General features: G+C 44.3%; 1 protein-coding gene across 1 annotated transcript in view; it reads left to right on the plus strand.

The window, feature by feature from the left end:
* Positions 1-671: 671 nt before the first annotated feature.
* The window catches only part of LOC1275576 (developmental protein eyes absent), a 37,735-nt gene continuing 24,669 nt past the window's right edge, over positions 672-13,737 (plus strand). The window contains exons 1-2 of the mRNA XM_061657545.1: positions 672-1,200; positions 7,872-8,733. Coding sequence (XP_061513529.1) covers positions 8,653-8,733 — 81 coding nt within the window. The 5' untranslated portion in view covers positions 672-1,200; positions 7,872-8,652. The remainder of the gene's footprint in view (positions 1,201-7,871; positions 8,734-13,737) is intronic.

Consider the following 13,737-nt stretch of genomic DNA (forward strand, 5'->3'; position numbering starts at 1 on the left):
TCTTGCTGCCCTGTGCGTCTTTATGATTTTGCACACCAAAAAAAAAAAAGCCCCTAGAAAGGGACTCCAACTCCTCCGAATGCACTTTTCACTGGCACTGGCAAGATTGGTTAAAGCGATACCGGGGTGTGTAAAACATGGGTTTGGATTTGCAGGCTCTCGGAGCTCTTGAGCCTTCACCTCGCAAAAGCAAGCAAACGTACCCAAGCCAAGCATTACACAATAAAGCAGGGAGAAGAATACGCCGAGTGCCCTCAGTTTCTTCCCTTCTGCGAATCCATTTGGACTGGGCAAAAACAGCTCTCTCGGTCTTTCGGTTACCCATGCATCCATGCAGTTAACGGAGGGCACGCAGCAAACCAAAAAAAAAAGCGCAATAAGAAGGAAATGCGCAACCGTTTTTGTGTGGCAGCCAAACGGTCTCGCCAGCAGCAGCACTAGCAGCGCACAGGGCCCTGGTGCAACATAAGACCCAGCATAAACCAACCGCACTGGCGGGCTCTTTCTCGCACGCATAGCAACACAACCCGGCTCACTCTTGCATCGAGAAAGAATCAGAAATCATACACTAGCTCTTTCACTCACTCACACTCTCTTGGTGTGTCTCTAGTGCTCGCCTGCTATGCTCGTTCGTTTGCTCGGTCTCTCTCTCTTTTGCTGCTCGAGCGCATATGATGAGCTCTTACCCCCGATGTTGAGGGAGATCAAAAAATGCGTCAAAATTAGTTTCCATTTAAATCTCCGTCCGTGAGGATCGTGGTTCGTGTGCGAGCAGCGTGCGTCTCCGTACACTGGTGTCGCGTTTGGTGTGTGTCGTGTTTGTTGGGATCGGTTGCTTCGATCACTAGCGGAACTAGTCAGGTGGAAGCTAAAAGCATAGATTGCGCTGTGTAGAACGACGGAGAGTGTTGCGCAAAACTGTACAACATTAGTGGAAATCGTGTGAAGACGTGTTGCAATATTTTAGTATTTTCTTATACATACTAACAGCAAAGCAAAACAAAAAACTAGTGCGAATAGTGTGAAAACCGAAAAAACCCCTTGTTAGTGAGTGCAATACGAAGAAAACCCCATCCGATTGTATTGATTACAATTGGAAGTGGAAGTGGAAGTGTAGTGCGAAAACGGCGATCAAAACGCTGTACAAAATCGTACGGATTTCTCGCTGTTCTTCTTCAAAAAATGATTTATACATAAAAGGTGAATTTTAATTTCTATCACATAAAATTTTGATTGTTCCTTTAAAAGGACGCTTTTCGCTTGCTTCGTAACCCTCCGGGGTAGTTACCCTTGCTTGTGATGCTGGTACAAACGACAGTAAGGATTTAGAAAGGTGCCACTTCCCAACGGCGGATGACAATTGGAAGAGCAAAGAGTGTACAATTACAGCTTAATCTTCACCACGGCCGTGGACGGAATTCCTAGCCTTGATTTTTCCTATGCTGATGCTGCTGCTGCTTGTGTGAGACACTGTGCGTGTGTGCGTGCGTCAGTTGGGGTGCATGTGAACAGGATGAATTTATTACACACTCTCTCTCTCTCGAAGGTCCTTTTTCTGTGTCAAAAGCGAGCAAAAGGACCGTTGCGTTTCGCGCATAATAGCCGATGGGCGGGCCGTTGTGCATCGTTGTGTTGTTGACATATGAAACCGACCGAGCGAAGAAGCAGTGGATTCGATGCCCCATGGAAGACTGGCTCAATGGCTGGCTTTCGGGCCAAAGAGAAGACCCACCATGCAGTTTTGCCAGTTCGTGGAAGCGTAGAGAAAGGAAAAGATTATCGAAGCGTGTTAAAGAAAGTTGTCCGGATTGTTGCTTTTGTATCGAAGCTTCCGACGTAATTTGAAACTAGTGCTGAAGGAAGCAAAGACAACACACAACAACAACAACAACAAAAAGTACAATATGAATTTTCACCTCGAACATTAGGGCTTTCATGGGCTTGTGTTGGCAGTGGTACGTCTTCGATTTATTCTTCCTTATAATACCCACAACCAAGCTCCCCCTTTAAACCATTTGAATCAAACTCATTATAAAAACACAAACACATCCACCGTTGGCTTTCTTTGATAATTTCTGCATGGCTTTCTTGGTGATCGTTTCGGCTACAAATCGTTTCCACGCTTGACGAGGAAGCCCTTTCACCTGACATGCCGCGGCCAGCTTGGTAAAAGGCTTCCGAAAGGGTTACAAAGCGAAGCCTGCTGCGATAATTATGACAAACACTATCGCTGTAAAGTAGTTTGATGTACACGAGCTTTGGTTCCGCAAATCCGTCGGCAAACTGTGCACTACTGCACGCGCCACAAACATTGTAAACCAACCAAACGCAAACACCCGCAGGTGACAGTAATCCGACGATAATGTTGTTTTAGTTCAACCAACCTTTGCGGGGTGAGCAATTAGCGAGCCGGTCTGCCGGGCGGGGCACGTTCCGACAGTTCGCGACAAACGCGATTGCACTTGCCCTTTAGGCCGACGCGATGCAAATAGTGCAAAACGGAAAGCGAATACTAGAGAACTGCAGCGCGAGGTGCATTCGTGTTCGTCGAAGAAAAAAAAAGTAGATTACAAAACGGGTGGAACGTGCCAGCCAGTGACAACTGTTCAAATTAGTTGCACCGTCACTGCACCTACACCTGCGGGCGGGTTTTGACTATTGCAGGCAGCAAGGCGGGTTTGTTTTGTTATTTTGCATGTCATGTCTTGTGTACTGTTTATCATAACTTGTGCGTTTAATTTGGGTGAAAAAACGAGGTTTGTTTAAACAGGCTCCACAAAAAACTGGAACAAAATGAAAAGCTTTGTTTGTACACGCACAAATTTGACATGGTTTTTGGTATATTTACTTACTACAAATTCAAACAACTTTCGCGCAGCCACAATGATAAAAGTGTCATATTAATAAATTGGTAAATAATTATTATTTTCTAAACAACCAAAAGTTTGCAAAAAAAGAATAATTTTGTGATGAATAGGAAAGGAAGTATCAAACTACCAATCAACTGAACAAAATAATATTATGATCGATTGTACCCGTTGCTATGTACAATATTATAGTTTAGTTTACAATTTATGGTACATCATGCAGTACATTCAATTGTCTTTGCTGTCTTTACAAATAAATTGAATGGTTGATTAATTTTTTTTGCTAACTTCATCAAACCTTCAACCAAATTAATGATGTGTTATTACGATTAAATTGCGTTTCGAGCATCCTTTAACATACTTAAAAGTTGTGAATATTTTGAGATGTACTGTTTGGACCTGATTATTACAGTGTGATGATTATTACACTTCGTAGGCACATCGAATCAATGAATCAATTAAGCTAACAGTTTCTTAAACAGTCTTAAACGTCTTTTTTATAAACATTAAGCATTTCAATTACCTTATTACAATGTGTATAGCTATTACGCATCATAGCTAGGTGCAAGTACATGTACACTAAAGGCTAAAGTTAACACAACTTTGAAACCTAAAAATTATAACCTGATTACCCAGGAATCTTAAACCTCAATAAATGAAAAGTAAAACCAAAAATAATTTATTCCACCGAATTGCTTTTGAATGCTGTTATCATTGGATGTTTTATCTTAGACGGTGGACGGGTCTGGTGTTTGTAACTAAATACGCCCCTTCAGCCATGAATATTCTAGTTGCTGTTCCGTTATCTTATCTTGGGAACAATTACACCATACATTTTAATTTGCCATCGTGTGTTCGAAAGCTTCCACATCGCCAAGTAACATTAAAAGTACAAAAATAACTTTCAAAATATTCCGCCTCAATACGGCGTCTGCAAGTCCGTTTATCGAAGCATTTGAACGGATTTATCTGGAAAGACATGCTCCGAACCGGACCGGACTGATCCGCTTTCCGAACTCCAGAAGCCGGCTTTAACCAGTCCGCATGTTTACCAATATTGTACCGAAAATACCGCTCTACCGTGCTTAATCTCACTGGAATCTTCAAAGATCCGTTCCCTTTCTTTCATCCAGCCTACGTTCCCGGTACGTTGCAAAGTACGGTAAGCAAATCAGATTTTATGAATCACTGGCATCTCTCCGTCAACTTCGATGGCTTTGAAGCGACACGCGGGTAAAAGGGTGTGGAACCGGTAGCTACCTGCCCCTAATCCTTTGCCATCTCGTTCGATCGTCCAGAAGAACTCCGCTCCGTTCTGAGACTCCGACCCCTCAGCAAGAAGGGTCTAGGACGACGATCTCAACGGAATAGCTGGAATGTGGCCGACCGAGATCGAGATAAAGGCCCACCGATCGACTGAAGTGCCCCGACATTCCAGACGTTCCTTGTGCCGCACTGTCTCGCGCGCAAATCCTTCGCCCTCCAGTGCCCACCCAAACCGTCGTCCGATGGTCCGACCTGCCACACACACACACAGACGCACATACACACCTCGTCGGGTGAACTTGAGCCTCTTCTGGCGGCGGCCTGGTGGTGAAATTTCACGGTTCACATTTCAAAGCAGAAGTTGCTTGTAATTGGAGTTGCACGCGCCCAAGTACCACCACCAACACCACCGAACACGAACAGCAAACAGCGGCACGAGAACGCGCGAACGTACTGCGACGACAACGATGTTGGGATGTTGTGCATTTTCGTCACCTAGAGCGGATCGGAACAAATTTCCACACACACACACACATTTTCCGCCCGTCAGCAGCGCTCGTCGGCGCGTAATGATGGATAAGGAATGTCAAACATTTTCATTACGGCGCCCTAATTGCCCGATCGATGATTGGTAACCAGATTTGCGCCGGTGCTTTGATGTTGACGACGCGAGATGCCTTGCGTGTGTGGTGGAAAAGGTGCTAACGAAATGTTTTTCCTAGCGGATGGCTGGAGTAAAGGACTTTTTATTGTACTCTTGTCTTAATGCGGAAAACATTTTAATGCTATTTTATTGTTTTTATGAGATTTTGGATGAGATTTTTCAAATGCCAAGATTAAAACATGTTGTTTTACATCAGAATAGAGGGTTTTATGTGTAGTTGTCGTTGCGTTTAATTGTGGGATGTAGTGGGATTTAGTGTGGATTCTGACGATAGAAATGCCTTTTTGTCAATTGAATCGTCTTTGATGCGTTTCTGCTCAAATTTTCTTTAGAGTTTATGACGACCTACTGATAACTTCCAAGTTTATTCATCTTTTCTGAATTAAGCATTGTGCCAACAAGATTTTAGTAAATTGTATGTTCGAAGACATATCAACCATTGAATCTATAACTATCAAATAATCTCCATCAGATGTCAGATGTGTGAAATGACTTTCTCCTACAATAATCAGCAAAAAGCTCATTCTTATCTTAATAGCGTTTCAAATTACTCAATAATGATTGTAAAGGAAAGATGCTCACTTCTTCGAAGATCACTTAAAGTATCATTTATTTAAGATAACATCTTAATTTTGTGTGTGTCACATCGTGAAAAGATCCTCCTAACACCATCTCAACAATTGAAGCTCGCGCGTTATAAATGAATAATCCTCGATCGTTTGCACACACAATCACAAAATACACCTTCACACCGAAACGCATCATCACTCCTCCACGAACCTGGCTGACAAATTAGTGTGAAATGTGGCCCGATGGGAAGCAAACAGGCCTCAAATGCAACAATTGCTCATAATCCCCGGCCAGAAGGGGAAATGAAGAAAAATCCATGAGTCACAGGAGCAGGCAGCGTATCTCCCGCGCACACGTACCTATCGCACCGGAAGGATCTCTGCGCGATAGGTTGGCCGCATCGAATGCGTTTGTGTGTGACATCGCGTAGTGTACAGTATGTTCGCTTGTTAGGAACTGTCAGCGTGCAAATTTATTATTTCAACAACACACCCCCCGGACGGAGTGTCATCCCTTGCCGATGACGAATGATGCTCGCTGATCGCGATCGATCGTGTCTCCCCGGTTGAGGTATACAGTGGAGTTTGTGTGTGTGTGTGTGTTGGGCGAACGATTGTATCTGTCTTTTCTTTACTGTTTTATCGTTGCAAAAAGTTCGCTTTTCTGTCTTCATCCTTCAAACATTGTCACGCTGATGTATGGTGCATATTAATTTGCTCCCCACACCTTCGCCAGACGAGACCGGTCCTGAACTGAAGCGGGAGGAAGTGTGTGTGTGTGTGTGTGTGTGTGAGAAGGGAGACGAGAATGTGTGCGAGAGACGCTTCAAAGAATTGGGTCCCATTTTTCATTTGTTTGATTTTCGTCTCGATGCTAATCAACTGGAAATCAATTATTTGATGATAATTTTCATCAACAGGTTTCAATTTGTCCACCAGTAAACCTCTGCGGCCGTGCCGGCCTCTGCGTAGAATAGATTGGATTGGAGAGGTTAGGAGTCTTTGGCAGAAACGGGGGAGGTCCAAGTTTGACACGATTGTCTGGACGAACCGGTCTGTTTTTTTTTGTACCGGTGTGTCGCGCACTCAAAACCCCTTCGTACGCAAGACGTACGCGCGTGGCCTTGTGGGCCGAGTTCGGAGAAACTGTCACAAACTTTGCGTGTCTCGGCTTTACTCGATGAGTGCGTAGAAAGGAGCATAACTGTTCCGGTTTGATCGAAGATCTTCTACGCCGTCGCACGCAGGCCCGGCCGGCCATTCGGTGAAAAGGGAGACCCAAAAAATCAAACACATCTACCCGGTAGGTAGAGGTTGTCAAAATTCGGAGGCCTCCAGACACGGAACGGGGCTGGCCGCGCTACACGTTGACGGGAGAGAGGACTCGGATCGATAAACGTCAGTGACAATGACGACGACAGATTGATTTGAATGTTTGGGAAGTTTTGTGTGTGTGTGTGTTTTTTTTTCTACGGTCTTATCGAAACGAGATGCTTTGATACATGCTGATCTATCGATTACACAGCTGATGTCTCGTTGGAATTTGGTTGAAAAATTGTCTTGAGGATTTTATTTTTATTCTCAAGCCTCAGAAAACAATGCCTCCTCTTGAAGATCCCGTTATGATTATGACATATTCCAATCATCAAAACTGGTTGCGATGAGTCACCAAGGTTGGTTCTTTGAGTCGCCAAGACACAGCCCAGATGCAACCAGAAGAATTGAAGACCTCACTTCAGAACGTCCAAGGTCCGGAACTATGGTTGCAGAGTTTGTGTCTGTATAGGCGAAATCGTCACACTCATTGACGGGTATCGTACCAAAGATCCGCAGCTTCCCCGTGAGCAATAAGATATCCGGTAAGTTCGATTGAACCACGGCGAAGAATTCCCCGGCGGGGGACTCCGTTTTGTTTCTGCAACATCGTCGATTAAGCAATGCAAATTGCCGGAGCCTCTACCCGAAAAACCCGTGAGAACCCTTTGCCGGGATCATAAATTTGGAATGATACATCGTCGGCACCTCTCTCTCTCTTTCTCTCTCTCTCGGCAATATATGGTGTGTATGTGTGTTTGTTGGTGTGTAGTACAAAATGCTAAACATGCGCCTAAAGACACACTCCGTCGGGACAGGTGATCCCGACGATGAATGCTGGGACAGTACTGGTTGGACGAAGATCATCGAAGATCGTTATCGCAAACGGGGTGGGGAAGGGAAAAGGGTGGAACGCTGGTGGTGTGGTTCGAGCATAAAACGTCGGCCCGGCGGGAGGTCCACTTCTTACTAGCCAGACACACAGGGCATAGCAATAATAATAATAATGCTAATAACAATAATGTAAAAGCAATAAAAACTTCTACCATGAAGAGAGACAAGAGTTGGGAACGGGGGGGATGGATGGTACGGGACCGTTTTAGTCACTAAAGCAAAACAAGCAAATATCGTTCGACAAACTCCGAATTCACATTAAAGTAAAACCAAAACTCCCCACTCGCTTCTTTCTAGACAAGGCCAGCAGGGCACAGAACAGCAGCAGCAGTGCATCCGCCACCACCAGCACCGCCCGGACAACCCGGGGAAAAACGTCAGCGGATCGTCATCCACGGGCAATTGACGCACCCGAATGGACAGAGCGAATTGCATCTTCTTGTGCGTATGTGTGTGTGTACGGACCGTGTCGCGGTGCATGTGCAAAGTGTATCTAGATGAGTGATGAGTGTGTGTGTGCGTCTGTGATTTGTACACGATTTGTGCGTGCCGTGCTCTGTGCTCAGTGAACCTAAAAGGTACGTCGCCGTTGTCGTTTGAAGTGTGACCAATGAGCCGTTGCGACGAGTGAAGTATAGTGGTGGATGATGTCCAAAAACGACGAACGTCAAACAAACGTCATTTAGAAAAGAAGAGCAAAAAGCCGTTCGTTCGTTCCCAGAGCTCCGGAGAACTCGGGCGTGTCAAACGGCGATCGAGCAACGGGGTAACCATCACTACTTGTTGCAGGCGCAATCACCTCTACCGTATAACCAAGCTACTACTACTATTACTACTACTACTGCTGCTAACTACCAGCGCAAAACACACTTATTGCTGCCGCTTTTACTACCATCGCAGAGAGAGAGAGCAAGAGCGTTGACCATACCACCCGGTACATGTAAGTGTGCCCCGAACCCCTTACCGGTTGAACTTTGCGGCGTGTGCGCGATCGCCTGTGCCTGTGACCCGTCTGCTCTCCGTGTGCGTGCGTGCGTGTGTGTTTCTGTCGATTCCTTAATGGTGAAAATCGTATGAAATGGTGACACTAATGCCTTGTAGCTATATATCTGCCCCCCGGATCTCCATCATTGATAAAATGATAGAGATAGAACCAAAGGTACACCCATAAACCAATAGACCATTTACACACAGACACACACACACTCGGGTTTTATATCGATCTGTCGAACGCCCGGGGGTATAATGCACACAACCCGATCCCGCAAACACGGGGATCACGGGTTTTTTTAGCCCTTGACTAATCCAAAACTAAGCTTGGTTGTGGAGTGCCAGGGATCGCACTCTAGGGGTTGGTGGCGGGTTGGTGGTGTTTTTCTCACTATCCTTATCGTTAGATCATCCTTCCCGTTTTTTTGTGTGTGTTTTAAACTCGATCTTCACCTGTTGCCCGTCGCTTTATCGATGTGTGTTCTACCGCTCCCGTGGTGGTGGCGATGTTCGTTGTTTTGTTGCTGTTGCTGTCCGTTGATCGTTGTTTATCTTCCCTCCAGCTCGCAGGTCCTGCATCGATCGCACGGGTGACAATAAATTTATTTAGTTTTATGACTGTTTAGGGGGATACAAATTATTTAACCATTTGTGTTTCTCGTGCCTCGTCGATGCGGTTTTGGGGTCCGCTGGTCCCGCTAAACGATCGGCGGGTGTGTGTTTTGTAGAGAACAGAGAAGGATGATGATGGTAGAATGTAGTCTTAGGGTGTGTTCTGGTTGCTTAAATAAGTTAAGTTTTAATTCTTTAACCATTAGATGTTCTCCAAAAACTAATAATTACTGTTCTTTCACGTACACACTCCCGCCAAAATTTTCCCTCATTAATAATCTGCTAGCTCTGCCTGCATAAAATTTGCATTTCCCTCATCTTTCCTTCCATTTCTCTCTTTTCCACCTCACACACACACACACAGCCAACACGCTTGCCGTGAGCATCGGTTCCCTCACACAGCACAGCACATTGGTTTATGGTTATTTTTCAAATTTCATTTGTCCGATCATTTCTCATACGCTCCCGTCCGCAGCCATAATTCTTCCTTTCTTACGTGCTCGCCACGCTATCTTCATCTGAAAATCTGTCTTTCTCTGTGTTTTTCTTCCCCTTTCCCCTTCCCACCCCTTTCGATTCCTTTCGATTCACGGCTTTGCGTTTGGGGCTGGAGGCTGCTAAAATATGCCGTGTTAATGTTGTGTCTTTTTGTTTATTAATTTAATTTACCTTGATCGTTCAAAAACTCCCGGTGGGATTCCAAAATCGTTCCTTTTTGGGGTGCGTTGTCATTGTCTCGGTTCTTGTATGGTGTGTGGTGGTTGTCTGGTGGCTTACTTCTTCTCGTATGCTGGTTAACCTGTATGCACTTGTGCTTTTTTTGGTGGGGTCTATTTTGTCTGTTCTGCACGGTAAATCAATTGTTTGACGGCTGTGGCTTGGTGAAAGGTTCTTGTGTGTTACTAACAAAATTAACATTTTTCTTTTGTTTATTTAACCTTAATAATTACATATCTTTTAATATGCTTAAAACGTAGAAACTATTCCTTGAAATTTTATTTAATGTTATATTCACAGTTCGTCACTCAAAATTTGAAAACATAAATACCATAAATGAAATTACGTATTGAAATAAGTTGAAATAACATATTAAAAATAAAGAGGGGAAAATCTTAAATTTATTTATTTTTATTTTGTATTCAGAGCTATAACATAAGCATTAGCCTCACAAAAGTAAAAAGTAAAAATTGTGCATTGATCGAGAAAATTTTACAATGTATGCTCTTATCAAATTTGAATTGTATTCTGCTAAGAGTAAAAGGCTCACTGCAAAAAAACTTTTCACTAAAAACAAAAACATTTTTTTTAATACAACTATTCCCCTGATCATTTAAATCTGCTAAACGTATTAGTATCTTTGCAGAGCTTGCAACAAGCTTCAATGAAAATTAACTAAAAAAAATAGCTGAGCCCCAGTATCTTGTAACGAGGTTGTTATATTCTTTGTTTAGCAATACAATCTGTGCAACAAAACCTACAATATCAATCTTGATCATTCAGTTAACAATCTTTAAAGGCAACTCATCATGCCTAAACCACCACTCGCCCTTCATTAACACAAGCTCTCCTAAGATGGATGTAGTTGTCCAATTTATCTGCGGTACAAAATCACCGCCGGCGAATGTCGCGTCCCGATCGTGCGACACATGACGGATTAAATCAAAACAAACACACGTCTTTGTGGCACGAAACCGGGGTTTAACAGGGAGCGTGTGAGAGAAGGAGAAAACTGGAGCAGCAAAAAACAAATAAACCGCAAAACCGTGGCATGGCAAGATAAATTAAATAATAATATAAAATTAATTATGTTTCAAATTATGCTCGGTGGGGGTAGGAATGCATGGCAGTGCCTGTGTGCTGTTTCTTCCACCCTTTTTCTCTCCACAAATCCTCCAAAGGGGGAACCGGGAACCCGCTTTAACGATCGGGAACGATATGGTCCAGGCACGGCCGATAGAGAAGGAGAAGCGGGAGCTCGAAGGCTTTGGCCATGATTAAGTGAAACGAATAATAATGTGAACGAAGAACACCCGAGAAAACCCCCCTCTAAACCAACACAGTGTGAGATGGACCGTGGTGGAGAAATTCCTGGAAAATCTTTCAACTAATATTTTGTGCCCAACTCTTCGGAGTAGATTTATTAGATAGATTCCGGTCCGCCCGGTCCACCTGATGGGGTGTTGATTAGTCGCTTTGTTTCGCTGGCGTTTTTGGAGACATTGCTCCGCTTGGTGTGGAGCCCTTGGTTGGTTCTTAAAGTGCAATTTTGCGACTGCAGTTTTTTTTTGCACCGCCTGCTCGTATGCTGCTGACCCTTGTAATGGGTTGCCTTTAGCCACTTGACACGCCATTTGTAGTGCACCCTTTTGGCAGCATTCCTTTGCTCACCTTATTCGTTTCTGTGTGTGTTTTTTATGGCGAGGACACATGTTTTAGGCGTGATAAATGTTTGTCTCCCGTCGTCCAGCCGTGGACGGATAAGCTACAGAGAAGGCCCCTTTTTTCGGCCCTAAGACCTCCCAAAAAGGTTGCATGTGTCCGAATGCAGCTGCACATTTTATGCTTACACCTTTTTTTAAAGTATTTTCTTCTCGTTTGTCGCTTGTCCCATCGTTTGTCTTCGGTGGAACGAGAATTTTCCCTTCCCTTTAACAGGGTCGGTTTGTGCTATTCCACCTCCATTGCCCCCCCATGCAGCATGTAGTGACTTGGACCGCTGAAAGTTCACCGGTAAACGGTGATACGACATGCAAAAACAAAACCCAAAACTGCTCACAAATGATTATGTTGGCCATATTTCACGCGACCTAACAGTGTGCTTTGCCAGTCGTTATCGGTATCTTGTATGTATGTGTGTGTGTGTGTGAGTGGGTATGTGTTTTTAGATGCCAAAACGAAAACATTACACTCGTGGCTGGCTGTTGTTAACAACAACCGTCTTTCTTCAGTCCAAGAACAGGACCATCATAACACCACCGGATGGTGGGGTAAATCGATACGCGCTTCTTCAGATGCCCAACCAAAATGGCACCAAAGTGGCACCGGGAAGAAACGATTACACGCGCACCGATCCGATCAATCCGTGTTTGAAACAACAGGACGGTGGCATTTCAGTGAGCCGCGACCGCAACGTTTAATGACACAGCTTAAGGAGATAAAAATTAAAAACAAATAAAATAATATCGTTCCAATAAAAAACAACCAAACGTCCGGCAGACAAGGGGCAAGGGAAGCAGAACAGGGTAATAAGAGTCCCAGTCTGATCTTCTGATCGATTCCACCCATTTTCTGACGTGTTTCGCCGGCTGCCCGTACGGTGGGACGATCTTGGTTCGGATCAGACGCGGTTGCTAATAAAAATTAACGAAAGGAAAGCTCGCAACAACATAATTCTTTGCCCATTAATTTGGTTTTTATGGATATTATTTATGAACATTATTTATAGACCGGTCGCCTAGTCTCCCCGGCCGGGTAGCTTGGTGATGTGTGATGTGACCCCGAACCCGGCTGTAAGTTGAAGGAAAAGCAACCATTCACGTCCGTATCAGAGATGGTACTTTGGCTGTCCAGTACAAAACGGGAAGCCAACGTGTCTTTGCGGTCTGCTTGGGAGAGACCCGTTTGAGAGAAAAAGGTTTATAAACGTTTTTTCGGTGGAAAATGCACGAGCGACCCGGTGAGCAGCAGCCCGAAACAGCTCGAAACGGTATAATTTTATCGTCGACATTGGTTTGGTGCCGTCTCGACATCATCGTGCCTTTTTTATCGATCTTGAACACGGGAGAAAAGCGTTTGCCGTTTAGGATTTAACCCGTACACCAATCCCTTTGGACTGCGGAAACCTTTACCATTCAAGGGGACAAGCGACAGCAACATAAAATCGTTCAAAAACACACACACACACAAGCACACACCCCTTTAAACGTGAAGGCAATTATCGTAGCCGATATAAAAATCGTGTTCCGCGCGAGCAAAAACACGATAAAGCGGCTCGATAAAGATGTGTTTTCCTCCCACTTTTCGTGTTAGTTTGTATGTGTTGTGGCTGTTGTGGAGTTTGGTTTGGTCTTTCGCTCTTGTCTGTGTGTTTAATGTGACGAGCAAGAAGCAGCATGATCAGGGTGGAAGTGTTTGGGCCTGTGACGATCCGTCCGTCACCCAAAATGATACATCGCGCTCTGTCTCTGGGTTTGGCAGACAGCGAGTCCGTAACAACAAGGGTGGACTCTAAACGTGGATGATAAGGCTTCTTGGAAGAAACGATCAAAGATTAGAGCCACCCTTTTTCCGTCCTTGCGTGTTAGTGGGACACAATTTTCTGTTCTAATATCAGCTTCACGTGATGGAGTGAAACGAGTTTTTTATGCCTCGTTTTTTTTCAACCTTCTCAACCAACGAAACTGTTCACGATCAACTAGTTTGTGTTTTTTTTTTGCTGCTGCTGCATAATTAGAGCATAAAGCATGTTATGCTTTTTTGTGTCGTGCTTTGCCAAAGGATCGTTCCATGTTTTGCCTCCCAAACAACGCAGCCAAACAGACAAAAAAATCCACCTCTTGTC

This window comes from Anopheles gambiae, chromosome 3, assembly GCF_943734735.2.
Source record: "Anopheles gambiae chromosome 3, idAnoGambNW_F1_1, whole genome shotgun sequence".
In the NCBI taxonomy this organism is placed as follows: domain Eukaryota; kingdom Metazoa; phylum Arthropoda; class Insecta; order Diptera; family Culicidae; genus Anopheles; species Anopheles gambiae.